Source organism: Grus americana, chromosome 4 (assembly GCF_028858705.1).
Source record: "Grus americana isolate bGruAme1 chromosome 4, bGruAme1.mat, whole genome shotgun sequence".
Taxonomy (NCBI): domain Eukaryota; kingdom Metazoa; phylum Chordata; class Aves; order Gruiformes; family Gruidae; genus Grus; species Grus americana.
In genome coordinates, this window is record NC_072855.1 from 10,769,881 (window position 1) to 10,789,597 (window position 19,717).

A 19,717-nucleotide genomic window follows, 5' to 3' on the forward strand; every position below is an offset into this window, starting at 1 on the left:
ACTGCAACATGCCTGAGAAGCACACCCTCCTCTACACTTCCCCTGCACACCTACAATCACTTCATATTGCTGTTTCACCTCTGAGTTTTCTTCCCAAGCCTATCTCACTATTATGCCAGCACATAAACTCTACCTGCCTCCAGGATGCCATTTGCCTTTCATTGCCCCCAGAGTCACCATGACTTTTGGTCCAACATACCCATTCCTGGCTGGGGTGATGTTATCATAGAATCATAGATTCATAGAATGGTTTGGGTTGGAAAGGACCTTCAAGATCATCCAGTTCCAACACCCCCTGCCATGGGCAGGGACACCCTCCATTGGATCAGGTTGCCCAAAGCCCCATCCAACCTGGCCTTGAACGCTTCCAGGGATGGGGCATCCACAGCTTCTCTGGGCAGCCTGTTCCAGTGCCTCACCACCCTCACAGGGAAGAATTTCTTCCTAACATCTAATCTAAATCTACCCTCTTTCAGTTTAAACCCATTACTCCTTGTCCTGTCACCCCATGTCCTTGTAAATAGTGTCTCCCCAGCTTTCCTGTAGACCCCTTTAGGCACTGGAAGGCTGCTATAAGGTCTCCCTGGAGCCTTCTCTTCTCCAGGCTGAACAACCCCAACTCTCTCAGCCTGTCTTCACAGGAGAGGTGCTCCAGCCCTCTCATCATCTTCATGGCCTCCTCTGGACTTGCTCCAACAGGTCCATGTCCTTCTTACGTTGGGGGCCCCAGAGCTGGATGCAGTACTCCAGGTGGGGTGTTATGAGAATGGAATAGAGGGAGACAGTCACCTCCATCAACCTGCTGGTCACACTTCTTTTGATGCAGCTCGGGATATGGTTGGCTTTCTGGGCTGCAAGTGCACGTTGCTGGGTCATGTTGAGCTTCATGTCCACCAACACCACCAAGTCCTTCTCTTCAGGGCTGCTCTCAATCCATTCTCTGCCCAGCTTGTATTTGTGCTTGGGATTGCCCCGATACATGTGCAGGACCTTGCACATGGCCTTGTTGAACTTCATGAGGTTCTCATGGGCCCACCTCTCAAGCCTGTCAAGATCCCTCTGTACAGCATCCCTTCCCTCCAGCGTGTCGACCACACCACACAGCTTGGTGTTGGCAAACTTGCTGAGGGTGCACTTGATCCCACTGTCCATGTTACTAACAAAGATGTTAAACTTAGTCGCAGTAGCGACCCCTGAGGAACACCACTCATCACTGGTCTCCACTCAGACATCGAGCCGTCAACCGCAACTCTTTGAGTGTGACCATCCAGTCAATTCCTTATCCACCTAGTGGTCCATCTGTCAAATCTATGTTTCTTCAATTTAGAGACAAGGATGTTGTGCATGACAGTGTTATGACGCCTCCTTGTTTTGAGGCTCCCAAGTTCCCGACACAGCTGGCCATCTTGCTGCAGGGCATGTTCTTTGGGTTGTGACTTATCTGATGAAGCCAGCAAGGCACCTCCTTTTTGGAAGGAGAGATGGTGGGAAGCAAACCATATGCCTCACCTATACATTTGCTCTGGTATGGCTATTCTGTTATTCAGTCTGGCTGACTTTAACCCTGCCCAGACTCCCAAGTAACTTACGGTACTGAGTAAAAGAGCCCTTTGAAATAGGTAGTTGCTTTTGTTCCCATCTTACACAACTGGAAACTAAAGTAAGGAGAGAGTTGATGGCTTTCTAGGATATTGGAAGTCCATGGGAGAGTTGGGAAATTTGATAGGACTTAATACTTCCCAACCACAGATCCTAAATATTTAACTCAGCTCCCTGGTAGATACGCTATTATATAACTTTTAATGCAGCTCAGTGGCAAACTTGGAATTGGCAGAACCCTCTGTACAGAAAGAAATGTTAATGCTGCCACCATCACCACTAGTAGTAATTACCACCCCCATTTTACTTATTGTTCATTGATAATATTTTTCAATAGCTAGGCTGACATGATCCAATAAAAGTAAAAACAATGAGACAGACCTCAGTGGGCAGAAATCAGCAGAGTTTCCTGTTCTTCAATTTGTATGAAGTGTAGGTCTGAGATGAGTAAAAAAGTAAAAACTTCCCCAAAATGTATATGCATGGAGAAAGTGTACTAAAGAAAGTTAAAATGGACTGATTCTCTTGAATAGTTTGTATCTTTGGTTTGATCTTTGGTTTCTGCTTGTAGGTTGTGTTCACGATCCTTGTATGAATGGTGGAGAATGTAAAATGGTTACCTTCAGTGGGAAAATAGTATGTGATTGCAAAGGAAATTATGCAGGAAAGTATTGCAATATTGGTAAGTATAACAATCTACCAGCGGGCAGACAATTTGGAACTTTCATCTAGGTGTGAAGCTGATGGGTTTTGCTTCTGTGTTGTATTCTGCCTTTACAGACATTTCTTGTCATAACTGAAGAGTCGCACAGAACTGTTTAATGTATTCCTCCAGTGTAAAACATAACATGCTCTTCACCACCAAGACCCTGATTCTAAAAATATTTGTTCATGTCCTTAACTCTATGGAAAATTAAGCACAGACATTCTAATCCAATTACTCATGCCCATAAAAAGAACGCATGCCTCCATTTTGCAGGATCAGTCACAGAACTGTACTGTAGTGCAAGCACTTCCCCAGAGATCCATGTATCTTATGCTGTCCCCTCATAAAGCAGGGATTTAAAGAATCATAGAATCCTAGAATGGTTTGGGTAGGAAAGGACCTTCAAGATCATCCAGTTCCAACCCTCCCCCCGCCCCAGCCATGGGCAGGGACACCCTGCACTAGACCATGTTGCCCAAAGCCCCATCCAACCTGGCCTTGAACACTTCCAGGGATGGGGACTCCACAACCTCTCTGGGCAACCTGTTCCAGTGCCTCACCACCCTCACAGGGAAGAATTTCTTCCTAACATCTAATCTAAATCTACCCTCCTTCAGCTTGAACCCATTACCCCTTGTCCTACGCTCTCACAAAATCTAGCAGCTGACTGTATTTGGTAGCACTAGATTATTGTGGGAAGTAGACAAAGATAAAATGCACACTCTTTGGGTTACCTTGTGCTTAAAATTAATAGCAAATTTAGCCCAGCACTCCTAAAAATCTTTACTTGCACCGGTGGGTCAGGGCAGAGAAATCTGCTTTTTGGTGCCTACATGTTAGTTCTGTGTTGCTTCATATTAGATCTACATAGTTTTAGATATAAATTTCTTCCAGAAGATTTAACATTTCTCACGTCATTTAACATTTCTCATTTAACAGAGGTTAAATCTGCTTGTGAAGCTTACCTGCATGCTAAATCCTCAAGTTCTATCAGTGGCTGCTTTTCAAATACAGCAGGTTTTAAGCATAAATTATAACAGACCTTCAGTCATACCAGCCTATGATCCCATCAACTCACTGCCTATGTCTTTCTGAGTGCAAAAATCCCAGGGCTCATCAAAATTGAAGACAAGTCTTCCAGTAGCTACAGTGGGCACCTAGTTGGTCCAAATGGGTGGTGGGGTAAAAAAAATGGTAACGAACACTGGAATTGGTATCTGGTATTCTTTTTTGTTATTCTGATGGTTAGCAAATAGTGTAGGCGTCTATTCAAGCTGGAAAAAAAAGTCTGTTTGGGAGACCAGCAGTACAGGTGGAATAACAAATAGCAGGAGTGAACTGGAAAATTGAATGGTGTATGAACTGATCCTGAACCTTCACTCACCAGGTACCTAATGAATCACGTGAAATGTGCTTGTGACTCTTTTAAGTCCCTCCTAAGGAGGGATATTGTAACTCGGGTTTTTTTGTCCTTTAGCTGCCCTAGTGAGATTTGTCCCAGGCTTTGTGAATGCTGCTGTGACAATTTGGGCAAGGGACTGCATGTGCATGGCACACGTGTGATCCGGTGTCCCGGGGAGGACTGCGTGCTGCTCGTCTTCAAATAAAACTGCTTTTCAGATTCCTATTTCATTATCATCTTCCCCTGCCCATAGCGGCAACGCTATGCATAAACATCCGCCCAGCATGGCCTGGATTATAAATATCAGGATGACAGTGTTATAGCTGTAATACTGCTTTCTGTCTGACTGGCTTAGAACAAGAAATAAGCAGGTGCTCTTTGATTACTTGAAAATAATAAAGCAAACATTTGGTTTGCTAAACAAACGGCTTTAGATGCTTATAATCCATCTGCATTCGGCTGCCTAACACCCCCACCCAAAACAGGAATGGAAGGATTGCGTTTATGTGTCAGGGCTTTGCGAACAAGCTTACAAATGAAAAAAAAACCCCAAACCCAACCTCTTTGCCAGGATTTAGTCATTCTAAATTAATACGAATAAATTAGTGCTGGGGTCTATAGACCTGGTAGTACCATCACACAAGGGCAATGGCATTCTGGTGAAAGCACTGGGAGCTTGTGCTCTCAGAGCACAACTGGTTTTTAAATGTCATAGAATCATAAAATCATAGACTCATAGAATACCAGGTTGGAAGGGATCTCAAGGATCATCTGGTCCAACCTTTCTTGGCAAAAGCACCGTCTAGACAAAAGCATGGCCTAGACAAGATGGCCCAGCACCCCATCCAGCTGAATCTTAAAAGTGTCCAATGTTGGGGGATCCACCACTTCCCTGGGGAGATTATTCCAATGGCTGATTGTTCTCATGGTGAACAATTTTCCTCTAGGGTCCAGTTGGAATCTCCCCAGGAGTAACTTGCACCCATTACCCCTCGTCTTTTCCACATGACCCCTTGTAAAAGGGAGTCTCCATCTCCTTTGTAGCCACCCTTTAAGTACTGGGACATGGTGCTGAGGTCCCTAAGCCTTCTTTTCTCAAGGCTGAACAAACCCAGTTCTCAGCCTTTCCTCATACGGCAGGCTTCTCAGTCCTTGAATCATCCTGGTGGCCCTTCTCTGGGCCCTCTCCAGCCTGTCCACCTCTTTTTTTTGTATAGAGGGGACCAAAACTGAGCACAGTATTCCAGGTGGGGCCTGACAAGTGCTGAGTAGAGTGGGATAATGACTTCTTTATCTCTGCTGGTGGTGCCCTTGATGATGCAACCCAGCATCCTGTTGGCTTTCTTTGCAACTGGCAAAGAAATTAATCCAACATAAATATATGTTGGATTAATTTTTTCTTCAACCCTTCAATTTGCTGCTGTGAGCACAGCTGGCTTTTTTCCTTTGTTTTCCTTTTTACTGACTTGTATAGTTTCCCTTGTCTAACAGGACTGATTTGTGAGGTTATCCTTTAGTCTGAACAGCTTATGGTTATAATGCTTGATTCAGAGAAAGTTGCAGTGTCTCCAAAATGTACTTTATTCTAAATTATTCATTTATAGAGGCATCACAAGTTGTGATGTAAAAATACCTTCTTTAAAAAACAAACCAAAACAATTTAATAAACAGTAAGTACCCCAAAATTTTATCAGACTGTGATGTGTTTGAGGTCTCTCTGATGTCCTCTGCCCTTGACTTCTACAAAGAATAACTAGTCTTCATAAGTTTCTAATGGGAAACCAGCTAATTTATCTGGACGTCACTCTCACAAATATTAATAAACAACTTGTCATCCTTGGATAGATCACAAGGTTAAGTACTACTGTGACTCGAGCACTGGCAAAGTAGAGGATGACTGAGAAGTAACGTAAGTAGCAGGACATTACTGAGAAATACTTTTCCTGGTTGAGGATTTTCTTAGCAGACAGCTGGACCATCATGTTTTCCATGAATTTGTCTAAACTTTTTAGAACTCCTTTATGCTTTTGCCTTTCACAGCATGCCATGTCAAGAAGTTCCAGAATTTAAATAGATGTGATGAGAAACAGTATTTTCTATTGTTAGCTTAAAACCTACTGCCTGGTAATTTCATTTCTCCCCTTTGAACAGTGAGTAACAGAGAATAATCATAACTTTTGTGATTTTACAGATACCTATTTATCTGTCCATTAGTTGTCTCTTTTTTTGGACTACGGGGTCCCTGTCAGTACTCAGAAATCATCTTTTCACTGATCTTAAAATTCTCTTGCAAACAATCATTATATATATGCATATAGATATATATTGCCAAGCCATTATCATAATGGCCATGCAGGTACTGGCAAATTATGAGCTGACTTAAAAAAAAATATGGGAGGTGATAAACGTAACATAGGAGATATCTATAACAAAGAAGATCGATGTATAAAAGACAGTTTCTAATATAGATTTCTATTCTTTGTGGTAATACATTATTTTCTAGCCCTGAAAGAAGAAACCTTCAGTACTAAAGAAAGAACTGCCATTTTAAAAAACGTTCTAACACAGTTTATATGCATAAGATTTCAGTGAAGTTTAATTTCAGAGGAAATTAGATACATAACTAAAAAAATCCCTCCCCAAATAGATGCTGTTTAAAATTGTTCAAGGATCCATTTTTAATTAAGTTTAATTCATAATAATTGCCCTTAAATATGCACTTATTTTCAGAAATAAGGATTTTGTATTAAGAGACTAGCTACATTCACTTTGGAGGCAGAGTTCTTGCTGACAGAGCTCTGAATCCAGGCTTTAGGTGAAGATTCAGAATTCATTATCCAACCATGAGTAGCGATAGTTGTCTTATCATATAGAGAAAGATCCACAAAGGGCCTGGACCCAGCCACTTCGGCAGTGAAGAATGCGAGGAGGAAGGGAAACCTGAGAAGGATGTGAGTGTGGTATCGCTGGCCCGAGTTGGTATAGGAAGTGGAGAGGGAATTTTGGGGAGATGTTTGACTTCAGAAATATTTATTTATAAATTGGAGGTGATAACTTCTGACAAACAGTTATAAACATGTAATTGTAAAACTACTTGGATATTTTATGTTCCTTTGAACAGATAGGAGCCATGTTAGAGACGTTGGGTGAATATGGAGGGACACACAGCGAAAGAAAGAGGAGGAGCTATTTGGCCAGAGGACAGATAATTCATTATAATAAGCATTTATGCAGATGTTAAAGGGACTTGGAGGGTGAAGGAGATGTAGAACATTTTTCAAGGGATTTGTGCCTTTAGGTTTCTGTGGTTGAAAACCCACCATTGCATTCACACTATTGGCCTTAGTTGATATCCAAGTGGAAACTAATATATATTTTGCCCCATTTCCTGGGTAAAAAACACTTCCTTCTCCTTACCATTGCTTTGGTACTGTTTTTGGGTGTGGGTTGTTAGTAAATTTGGGCGTCTCATTTGTATTTTTAGGTTTATTCTTGATTTATTGGTATGTTAGCGGGGAATCTTTATTCTTTTTAATTAGTTGCCTTTTCCTGAAATATTTAGTCTCTATAGGTGGCTTTGTTGTGTTACTGTTGATCAGAGGAATAGCTGGTAGTCATATATGGATAACTGAGGAGGGGTTTAACACTTCATATTTCAATGGTTTGTCAGCTTTGAAGTGGATTTGCAGTGTTTAGAGTTACCTTAATCATTGGTTGGTAGATGGCTAGCTGGGATTTATTTCTGGCCCGTTCGTTGTATTAGGACTCAGCAACAGTTCAGAGTGTGTTCTTGTGGAACTATTTGTGAAAATAAGGTAGCCATGTAATAAAGTAAACCAGTGGGATGGATGAATTGTGGCAGATTTTGGTGTTTTTTCATGATTAAACTAATGAAGAGGTAGAAAGCGGCACATGGAAAGTCACTGTGGTTGTGGTTGACAGTAGATGGTAGGTTTGAAAGTATTGGGAGGACTACACAAAGGATTGCGTTTTGAGTTTTCTTTGGATTAAGGTTTAGGTAGCAATAATGTTTTTGCTAGTATTTTGGTCATGACGGAGTATGAAGTTGTTGAAGGTATTTTTGAAAATATGTTTTCTAGAGGGTTTTTTTCTGAGTTAGGTTCTGGGTAATGGAATTAGAGGGATACCATAGCTTTAAAGAAAGTATGAGTTGGAATGCTAATTCTGGAAGGCTTATGGTTATATAAGGAGAAGTGTTGTTGTATGTCAGTAGATTGAAGATTTTTAGAAAAGGAAGATGACAGAATACCCGAATATATAATTACATACAGGAAAAAAACCTCTTGGCCACATCTTTAGGGGTTAAACTGGGGGAGTTTGAGGTTATAAAAGAAGTAAAAAAGACAGCAAACCCACCTTTTTAGTGGTTGTTTTACTGCAATAGGGTGTTTGCAGTTTTCTGCTAAAAAGGTACTTTACTAAAGGAAATTCAACTATGAAGGCTGGAGGGAAAGTTTTAAATCTTTTTCTTCTGAAGAAAACAGTGAAAAGAAGATAATGAGTCTTAACGTTTGGTTTATGTATACAAATGTTATCTATAACCTACTAGAATGCTTTTGGGTTAGTGTTTAATTTTTTATTTTCTAGGATCGCAGGGGGAAAAAAAAAGAAATAGGGTGAAATATAAAACCATGGTCATTTGGCTGACAATGATAAGTGAGTATTCAGCCAGTCAGTCCCCCACTGAGCTTGAATAAGTAGGTCTGCTACTAAGAGTTGAGGATATTTGTAAGTGGGGCTGAGATGCTGCTTGCTGTTTGCATGTATGGAGCATTGGAATTAATAATAAAACTAGAACGGAAAAGAATAAGGTTAGTATTCCTCCGTGGTTGTGGCAGAATGGATGGAGTAGCAGATAAAAATCATCATTATGGTTTGATATGGTTTGGAGAGTTGATTATGTTCTTTTGCAGGCATAAAGTTTTATGGGTCCCCTGGGAGGTTGCATGTGGGTAGGGCAAGGGTGAATAGCCAAGGATAATGAAGAGAAAGCCTAGGGCATCATTGCAAAAATAGTAATGGTGGGTTGGATTTTTGTCAGATTTTGAATTATTTAAAAATAATTCAAGTAATACTGGAGTTACACAGAGAAAAACTAGGTCCAGTAGACTATTGCCTGCAATGATAAATGGTAGGAGGGATTGGAAGATAAAGTGAGTGAGCATGGCATTATCAGCTAAGAACTGACCTCTGATTCATTGCACTAAGGTAGTGCGAATCTTGGGGATGGTGAACAGGAGACTAGCGATAACTGTGGCTTTGCAAAACAATAGTTGTAGCATGTCATTTATGGAGGTGATAGAGGTGAGCAATAATAGAGGGGCAACTCTCATCTCTCTGGTTTCTTTATAGAGTTAGGAATCATAATAAAGATTTTGGCTGATATACAGAAAAATGCAAACGAAGAAGGGGTCACCATTTGCATGGAGATTATGGATTAATCGTTTACATTTGACATCTTGGCAAATGTGGGCTAGAGAGGAGAAAGCTAATGAGCTAACTCTATAAGGATTGAGTGATAAGGCAAATACCAAGGAATAGGCAAAAATTTCTCCAGTCAGAGATAGGAGTAGGTTGGAGATCAACAGAGGACTTATTTATTTTTACAAAGAAATGCTTTTTCCGTATGTTGGTGAGCACTAAGGTTTCTGTGGTGCCTTCTGTGTCCCTACAGTGGTGCCTTTTTAGATGACAAGTCTTTCTTGTAATCCTAGTATAAACTAATATGACTAATATTAGCAGCTGCTTAGTCCTTACTCTTATGATAGAGTACCTGAATTGGCAGCAGTATTAGTTATTGGGTGCTGGTTAATTCAAAACCATAAAGGTGATTTTAATCCTATTTTTGGTTTATTTGAGACATGACAGTGGTATCAGTTAATTATGTTTTATAGAGGGCACATCTTTTCTTGAAATGTGGGGGGACTGACATCTCTTAATCCCTGCAATCTCTTTTGCTGTATAATTGTCAGTTAGGAAGGTGGTTGAAGGGAAGATGCAGTAGATGTGGTACAGCAGCTCACAGGCTTTCAGCTCACCCCATGGATTACTGCAGCAATCTCCATTGCATTGATTATCTCTCCCACTGCCTGCTTTCTCCCACCAGCCCATGCTGGGTGCTTCAGGTGCTCCAGAGATCCCCCCACTCATTACTGGCTCTCTACAGAGAAACTGCTCACCCTCTGACCATCATTAATTGCTAGACAGTCTGTCTCTTCCTGTCCAGAGACTTATCTTGGGCCATAAGGGCCTACAGGTATACTCAGAAGAATGAAAGCTTTCACTATGAATTAGGCACTCAGATACTCCTGAAAATCCCATAAGGTAGTTCATGCAACAGGTTGTTTCCCTATCAAAGTAATATAGTGCTGAGATTTGCTTATTGCTGCTGGAATTTCCTTCCCCATACCTATTGACAACCTATTTCCTAAATATGTTGCTCCTTTTAGCTCTATATACTTACCTATTTGATTGCATTTATGGCTCTGTGAATCAGAACTATTGTGCTAGAACTGGAGATAATCAGTAGAAAAATGACATGGAAAAAGAGCCGCTCCTTCTTGCTCTCTAGGATATGACTTTTCTAAGCTATAAGAAAATACTGGCAGAGTGTATAGATTTCTGGATTTAAACCTTTATACGAAAGAATTCAACTTACTTAGAAGGTAGATTTGCAGATTAGCTTTTATCACAAACATAAATCTCTTCAATTTTAGCTCAGTTGATCTAAGCATTTGCAAGTATGCAGGTTCTTCTTCTTTGAAGAAAAAATTTAGTAAAAAATAAGTCTAGTTTCAGTGAATGGTGTGCCATCCTTATGTTAGGATGCAACTTAAAGAGATCTTTTGTGCTGTATAAATCACTTTGTTTTCCCAGTCTTAACACCACCCCTATTTTACATGGTAAGTTTCTATTAGATTTAATTCATTACAAAAGGGTGCCAGTTTCTCCACATTTCTGCCCAATTTTTGGCTCAGACAGATTGTTTCTATGTTTCATAATCAGGCTACGGTTTCAGCAAGGATTTATTTCAGTGTTAGGTGCTGTCAGTCCAGAGATTTTACTGCTATTCAACAAATGAGAAAACAGCACAACTATTTGAATCAATTATTTGCTATAAATTAGTGACATGCATTATCTGCTGTTGTCTGAAATCATAAGCCCAAACAGAAAGATTGAAATCTAGATAAATATTATAAATGTATGATCAAATTATACAGAAATATAGCTATAAAGATATACAACTTCCCTTATACTTCAGTTGTGGTTTGTGTTCATTGATTTGCAAACTCTGAAAGCTACAGCGGGTGCTGTTATTCTCACTTTCACAGACAGGTATTAGTGCACGAAAATGTGCAGCAATTTGCCTCAAGCCAGTGCTGGGGCTGCTGCCATGCAGTCTCCTGTCCCTACGCGTTACACTTCACATTCTCATCATTAAAGAGTGAAAAAGATGGCAACTGCTTTCTTCAGTGCAGTCTATGCCCACCTGGCCACCTTCCTAGAGGGAAGCCGCTGAAAGATAACCCAAATCTTCCTTTGGGAGCAGTGCTAGCTTAATGTGGATGTCCTTCAAAGCTCTCTGTGTGATGTTTCTTTCATTTTGCGTCGGAATATCTGCCTTATCGCTTTCAGAACACCTCTGTGTGTGTGTGTTCAGTGCTTTATCTGACGAAGTGAGATGCCTGTAAGAGCAATCTCTATGAATACTGGAGGCTCCTTTCTGTCACGTTTATCACCAGCTCACACTAGTGGTTAGGTGCACTTGCAGCGGGGGAAGCGCAGCTCCCAGAAATCACTTTCACACCATTCACTCTGAGGGCTTCTCACGGCTACCCAGGAAAGGAGATCAGGGAACTTCTAGGTGAACCAAGAAAGGATGGACCCTTCTGTAGGCATCCGACAAGTCTGAGCTCATTTGGGAAGGAAACTTGAGTTACAGCCTTGTAAACGGTGCCTTGGAGAGCAACACATCCTGCAGTGCTGAGGCAGTGTAAGCAGTAAGCTTATGCAGAGGCATAAAATGTCATTGTTCATTGCTATTCATCTTCATTGTTAATAGATGAAAAAGGATCAGGTGGAAATATAAATTGATAGACATATTAGAAAGGCTCCAGAAAGAGATGAATGCCCTGTCTTGCAAATGCTAGCGAGTGCTGAAGTGCCCTCTCTGACCAGCGCAGACGTAGGTCAGGCACTCAAGCATTTGGCTCTGGAGCTTCCTGAGGCACTGCAATAGCAGTGGACATGTGCGCCAGGAAAGCCCTGGATGGAGGATGTCCTCCTAATTCCACCAAGGTTAAGCTTTATTTTATGATTTTCTACAGAACTGATAATTAAGACACTGGACAAGGCCTCTTGTAAAAGCAATTGTAAGCTGAGAGGGGACTTTTGTCCTTCTCCTCTTCCCTCCTCTCACTTCCTGCCATCAGTTGATATAGAAATTCATTTAGCATTCTATTTAATAAAAGCATTACAGGTTGGTCAGGGATAAAACAAAGCTTTACTGAATGACAGGATTACTTAAAACTATTCTGTCCCAGGATTAGGACCGTCAGGGGAAAAATGTATTTTTGTTAACAGAATGAAACAGATTATGCATATCTGGAAGGAAAATACAGTCAAAGCTCAAAAACATTAGGAAAGTTGCTGATGAGAAGTTTGGGAGAAAAGAAAATCTAAAAGATACATTGTTCTCTACAGAAAGACTTCCAAAAGAAACTCATAAAACCATTTAGGTATGTAACTATACAACTTGAAACAAGATCTGGTGACAAAAATTCTTGTGGAATGTGTTCTGGAAGTTAGTAATTAGAACTGGTTGGATAACTGCTGCTTCAGGTTGCTTTTAATTTTAAGACCTGAAACAGCTTTTTACTGAAAAATTAAAAGGTAAAGAATTGGTGTGACATGCTGATAAAATATGCCATCCTAACACAACTAGAATGTTTTATGTGAGCTATTTAAACCACTTGGATTTTAAAAATAAGACATAACAGGAAATTATTACTAGTTTTAAATGTTAATGATTTTTTTTTTTTTCTGAAAATAAATGAACAGTGGTGATAGCAGCATAGGTCTGCAGAGTAACTTGAATCTGCATTTGCATCAAAACTTTCTTCATCTGAAAGTCTAGGCCATTTCTACTCTTAGCGTAGTGATTGGCAGTACCACAGGGAAGTGAATGAACAAGAAAAATACATACATTATGCCCTCCATTATTTTCTTCCACATAATAAAATAAATATTTTTCAGAGTTATGAGAAGTTGCAGAAGCTATAAAGAACTGAGAACGAACAATTCCCAGTGAGAGCAATCCATTAAGAACTGCTGAAAGCAGACCACCTACACATTGTTTCTGACAAAGAGGGAAAAAGATTTTTTCAGTGCTGTAACAGTTCAAAAAAAAAAGAGTATTAGAAACAAAAGATCTATATGACTGCAAGAGTTGCAAAGATTTTTTTTTTTTGGAAAACTGTTTGTCCTGAATTATAGGTGATAAAATGTATTAGGCTTTGCATATACTTCTTAATGGCCTTAGATATAATGAAGTCACTTTAATGAGCGGTGCTGTGGGTACCGCGGTGTTACTGCAAGCCAGTCAAATAAAGCTTGCTGGAGTGGAGAACAGACTGATGGAAAGCTACTAATGAAACAACTACTGTGTTAACCTAGATGCTTCTCCACAAGATACGAGATTAAGTCGCTTTACTCTTGTGCCCAAAATACTCCTTACAAAACCAAAAAGAAACAAAAAACTGTCCAAGAGGTATTACTGTTCCTCTCAACAAGTGTAATATGCAATCCAAACTTCTTAGTTACAGGAGGAGAACATAAGGGATGATTTAGAAAGGGGCCAAATTCTTCCAGTTATAATCTTCTGGCAGCTTTAGCGATGATTGGCAGACCTGATGAAATGGAGATGCATTGGATTTTAAGCCTGACAAGGATGAGCACAACTTGTAAACACCATCTGCAAGAAGTCCAAACCATTGATATTGCAGAATATGTCCCTGGTTCTGCACTGGAAGAGAATCTCTTGTTTCATCCTCATAAAAGTAGCCAACTCTAAATCATTTCTGAATGTAATAAATACAGTACAAATAAAAAAGAGCACCTGGCACTTCCCTGGATAAATGAAAGAATATAGCATACAGCATGATGGTGGCATTTTCATGACACTGTTTCAGGCAAACAAAGCAGCGTAACTCGCAACTTGCCCAGAAAATAAATGGCAGGGTTGCCAAGGAATGGTTACTATTGCTAGCACTACAAATGATAGATGAATTATTTTCTGTGAGCTCCTAGATTATGGTTGTTACAATATGAGTTTGATTTAATGTTGTATTCATAGTTATTGAAATAAAAGAAATTTGATTCAGGGGGTGGGTGGGAGAAAATCTTGTCTCATCATCTCAGAAGTGTCTGCCAGGCCAAGCTAGAAAGCCAATTTTGCTAAGTATTTGTATGCTATCTCACACAAAAGTTATTGTACCAAACTTCTTGACCTCCAGCTCCCAAATTCATGCCATATGCTTGCTTGTGATTTTGAGGTCTGTTGCTACCCTGATTGCTTGGAAGGATAATTGACATCAGCAGTTCATTGCTGTGATTTGCTATTTCGGTGCTGGTTATATACCCTGGTTCACGTGTCACCTTATTCTGTCAAAATAAACTGATCTTTGGCAATAGCTGTCCACACTGTGTGGTGTGATAGATCATGCTCACAGCGTGTTTTTCAACAGTAAAGGAATATCATGATGTTATATATTTAAGTATGTTTATAAGAAGATTCCACTGGTCTTGCAGATGTCAAGGATAAGTCACAGTGACATGGCTGGGATAAAAAACCATCTGAGGTTTGGTCACAATTAATCCTCTTTGTACATTAGATGGTTTTGTGTTTCCTTTGGGATACTCTGAGCTGTGGTTTGAGGTATAGACTTTCTGCTCAATGTAGCTATTTGTATACAAATGCATCCCCATATGTTTTTCAGCCATAGTGCTGGTATGTGCTGTTGATAGATCTTGGCAGCTGAGTGTACAGGTCATAGAGCATGTATGTGTCAAACCAATCTGAAGAAATAACGCATGAGCAGGTGACAAAGAAATGGGTTTTGAATAGGAAAATTAAACCTACTAGTTTTTGCAGAATTGATATATTTGCAATATGTAGCTACATTTCTATAATATACATGGGCATAGTGTATATATATGGGTATGTATGAGGCCACAAAAAGAAGTATGTTCCAAAATCAGGCTTTTTAAGCACTTGCTGGGAGGGCAAGATTGTTTTCACTTTACAACACAGATATTTCTATCTGAGCTGGTTGACTTAAGCTGCCTTAATTGCCGATGGAGATTCAGTCAATGCAGTCAAGAGTGTATGGCAAGATTCATCTCATCCTCAAAAAGCCACCTCAAACAGGCTGGATCAGTTTGGTGCTGGAAATGCCTGTTTCTCTTAATTGACTGAAAACAGAGTCTCCAGTGATGAGCTCGGTTGGGTCTAAAATTAGACAGGAGGGATCCCAGCCATATTGCTGACTTTGCTGCAGATTGCTGACTAAAATCTTCCATATGCAGTACAAATTTTAGGTCTAATTTTCTGCCGTACAGCCTGTTGAATAATTATTTGTGTATATGTAAAATGAGGCTAACTTGCTACTAATTTTAAACAGAAGTTTTAACTGCATGGGGTTTTTTATTTAAAAAAAAAGTTTCTCATTTAATGCAACAAATTCCTGTGAAACGTGAAAGGCACTGTACAGAATTGGGCCCGCTGGCTTTCATTTGGGACCTCAGCTGCAAAATAAGTATTTAACATGTTATTAGCATCAATTCCTGACCAGCGTCTTGTGCTTTGCCAGTTCCTAGCCATCGGTGCTATGTTGGCAATGGCACGGAGTATAGAGGTACGGCAAAGACGACCATTTCTGGACACAGCTGCTTGCCTTGGGATTCAGATTTACTTTACCAAGAGCTGCATGTTGACAGCATTGAGAAAGCACTACAGCTTGGCTTGGGGCCGTTCTCTTACTGCAGGTGAGAAAAGTTCATATTTACCCTGTATTTGTGAATTAAGAGGTGGATGTGTTGTGGAAGAGAGAAGGGCTAGAAATCTCAAAGCAGGTGTTGTCTCTGTTTTGGAAAAGCTAGACTGACTTTCACAGCCTGACATGAGGGATGTAAGTGTGCAGAAGACAAGGTCTGGTAGACAGGCTAGATCAATAGCTGGGTATGCCAAGAGAAGCTCAGACACAAAATGATGTTGGAAATTCCAAGTCCTTTTTTCTTCTGTGATTTTTTTTTTTCAAATGAAACCATAGTGCAAAACTTTTGAAATTTTTCATAAATGACTATCCAAAAGGAGAAAGATATGCACTAGCCAAATTGAAATGGTTAACTTTTTATTTGTAATTCTTAAATGGTGAAATACATAATATAAAGGAAAATAATGTCAAAAGTGAAAAGTTATTTGAAAATGAAAAATCAAAGTAATATACTTTAACTATGTTGAAATTGGATGTCAAATTTCTTTCCTGGTGTCATGGTTTAACCCCAGCTGGCAACTAAACACCATGCAGCCACTCGCTCACTCCCCCCATGGCGGGATGGGGGAGAGAATCGGAAGAGTAAAAGTGAGAAAACTCATGGGTTGAGATAAAGACAGTTTAACAGGTAAAACAAAAGCCACGCATGCAAGCAAAGTAAAACAAGGCATTCATTCACCATTTCCCATCAGCAGGCAGATGTTCAGCCATCTCCAGGAAAGCAAGGCTTCAGCACATGTAACGGTTACTTGAGAAGACAAACATCATCACTCCAAACATCTACCCCCTTCCTTCTTGGACCTTGACAGGCTTGAGAGGTGGGCCCATGAGAACCTCATGAAGTTCAACAAGGCCAAGTGCAAGGTCCTGCACATGTATCGGGGCAATCCCAAGCACAACTACAGGCTGGGCAGAGAATGGATTGAAAGCAGCCCTGAGGAGAAGGACTTGGGGGTGTTGGTGGATGGCTGGCAATGTGAGGTTGCAGCCTGGAAAGCCAACCGTCTCCTGGGCTGCATCAGAATAATTGTGACCAGCTGGTTGAGGGAGGTGATTCTCCCCCTCTACTTCTCTCTCATGACACCCAACCTGGAGTACTGCATCCGGCTCTGGGGCCCCAAACATAAGAAGCTGTTTAAGCAAGTCCAGAGGAGGCCATGAGGATGATGAGAGGGCTGGAGCACCTCTCCTATGAATACAGGCTGAGAGAGTTAGGGTTGTTCAGCCTGGAGAAGAGAAGGCTCCAGGGAGACCTTATAGCAGCCTTCCAGTGCCTAAAGGAGGCCTACAGGCAAGCTGGAGAAGAAGTGTTTGCAAGGGCATGGAGAGATAGGACAAGGGGGAATGGCCTTAAGCTGAAGGAAGGTAGATTTAGATTAGATATTAGGAAGAATTTTTTTAAAATGAGGGTGGTGAGGGACTGGAACAGGGTGCCCAGAGAAGCTGTGGATGCCCCCATCCCTGGAAGTGTTCAAGGCTAGGTTGGATGGGGCTTTGGGCAACCTGGTCTAGTGGAGGGTGTCCCTGCCCATGGCAGGGGGGTTGGAACTGGATGATCTTTGTGGTCCCTTCCAACCCAAACCATTCTAGGATTCTATGATCCTATGAATATTCCTTTGGTCAGTTGGGGTCAGCTGTCCCAGCTGTGTCCCCTTCTAACTCCTTGTGCACCCCCAGCCCACTTGCTGGTGGGGTGGTGTGAGAAGCAGAAAAGGCCTTGATGCTGTTTAAGCACTGCTCAGCAATAACGAAAACATCCCTGTATTATCAACACTATTTTCAGCACAAATCTAAAATACAGCCCCATATTGGCTACTATGAAGAAAATTAACTTTATCTCAGCCAAAACCAGTACACTTGGATGTCTTCCAAAGCAAAATTATTGCAAAATAAGATTTCACAGTGTTTCAATTTTGATTGAATCACAGATATGATAAACTCCATTTCTGCTAAGTTTTCTGTTCAGCTATAATTAGTTTGTGGTATATAGGTTTGGGCTTTCTCCTCAGTCACTGTATGTTTCCCCTGTCTCTAAGGGCTTCATGAGATCAATGGCTATCCACAAATAAAGGAAATGTTTCCATTTAGAGAGAATCCTGGAGATGAACAAATGCTAGAAATGGCAAAATTTAGATTCTTCTGTGTAAATTACTGGTTGATGTCTCTCTCTGGGTTGTTTTTGTGGTGTGGTTGGTTTGTTGGGTTTTTTTTGTTTGTTTGTTTGTTTGTTTTTAAGTTAGACCAGTATTTCAGGAAGACCAGAATGTACTGCAGTTCCTAATTTGTTTGGTGATAAAAAGCACACATGCATGCTGAAAGTAGCTCTTCTTCTCTATCTAACACAAATTCATAAGCAGTTCCCACACCCTCCCTTAACCCAGATCACCTTGCTTTCCAAAGCTTGGTCCTCATTCAGGCATTTCAGTATGAGATTTATAGTGTCCCAGCACAGCATGGCAATTTCTTGGGCACATATTTTATGCTTTGATAAATCTTGATCTCTTCGATTTACATCGTTTAAGCACAATATTCACTTGCAGATTTGAAATGCAAAGAACGAATGGTGTAGGAGCTGATGTGTTCATGTTCTGCAGAGCTGAGAAAAAAGCTTTTCACTTTTTTGTCAGCTTGTTACAATTTTTGGGGATATCTCTGCTACACTATATAATCCTGCAGATATCTTCTTCTTCAAATGTCTAATTTAGAAACGTTGTTGGCGGAAGATGACTCAACCCGTGTTGCTTCTTCAGTTCTGAGAATTTGAAAGTGCTTTAATCTTTTTTTGAAGAGCAGTCAGATTAAAAAGAAAAAAAAGATACCAAAGAACCTTGAAATAATAGATAATGCTTCTGATAAATCGAACTAAAATTAGAATTACTGTTTATCTGGAGCCCTGAATTACCTTGTCTATTTTTCTTGGCCTACTGAAGGTCCTTCTGGGTCTTCAAAGTTTCCCTGTGTTCTTGGAGGAGTAAACTGGGCAAATTTCTGGTTACTTATAAGGCATTGATAAAGGCAACTAGACTGTAACACGGAGAAACCCTAATGGAGTCAAACCAAGAGCTGTTTAACCCCAAGGTAACAAAGGGCTAATCTGATTCCAATATTTTTTAATTCCAATATTCCCCCCCCCCGCCTTTTGAGGAATACAATATTTTCTTGAGGCAGTCTTTCATTTCCTCAGAGTCTCTAGGGAATGTGAACCTGAGCTTCTCAAATTCATTTTTGCTAGCTATTTTTGTTATGGGTTTTCTATGAATCTACCTGTGTTGGAATTTCCTTGCGTAAAAAACTCATCTAAAAAAAGGAATCTCTCCTATGGGATTTAGTCCTGAAAATAGCTGAGCTGATATCTGTTAAAGTGCTTCAGTGTGGGCTATATTTAAACCATGTGAACATGCTCGTGCATCCAAATACTTGTAGGCAAATTTTACAGGTGTTTAGTCATGTATCTGTATTTCAGGTCCTAGAGAACCTTAGACTTGGTTAGCTTTAAGCATGAAGAACACTACTGAAAGGCTGCTCACCCGTTTAGGGGTTAGCAGGTGCTTCCGCGATTTGTCAGATGGCTCGAAACTGGAAAGTCCTGTCAGTCCTCTGCAGAAAACCTCTGGGAAGCTTGGAACAAACACTGTGATTAATGCTTGTAATTCCCTCTCCCTCTGAATTAATTAGAAATCCAGATGATGATGAGAAGCCATGGTGTTACATCACGAAGGACAACAGTTTGTCTTGGGAGTATTGTGACATTCCATCTTGTGGTATGTAAAGGCTCTCTTAAAATCTGTTATGAATGAATGAAGAAAGATTTATTGATACTAGAACAAGCTTTCACTGTATAACTTTGAACGTTCTACTGTTCCCAGGAGTACTGAATATCTTACTGTTTGCAGTAAATCAAATGACAACAACAAGCTTATTTTGCATTTTTTTGGA

The 19,717-nt window shown here is 40.4% G+C and overlaps 1 protein-coding gene across 2 annotated transcripts in view; it reads left to right on the plus strand.

The window, feature by feature from the left end:
- The window catches only part of HGFAC (HGF activator), a 48,012-nt gene that overhangs the window by 15,816 nt on the left and 12,479 nt on the right, over positions 1 to 19,717 (plus strand). For both annotated transcript variants that reach the window (XM_054823991.1, XM_054823992.1), the window contains exons 7-9: positions 2,171 to 2,281; positions 15,599 to 15,773; positions 19,457 to 19,542. In XM_054823991.1, the coding sequence (XP_054679966.1) occupies positions 2,171 to 2,281; positions 15,599 to 15,773; positions 19,457 to 19,542 (372 nt within the window). The remainder of the gene's footprint in view (positions 1 to 2,170; positions 2,282 to 15,598; positions 15,774 to 19,456; positions 19,543 to 19,717) is intronic.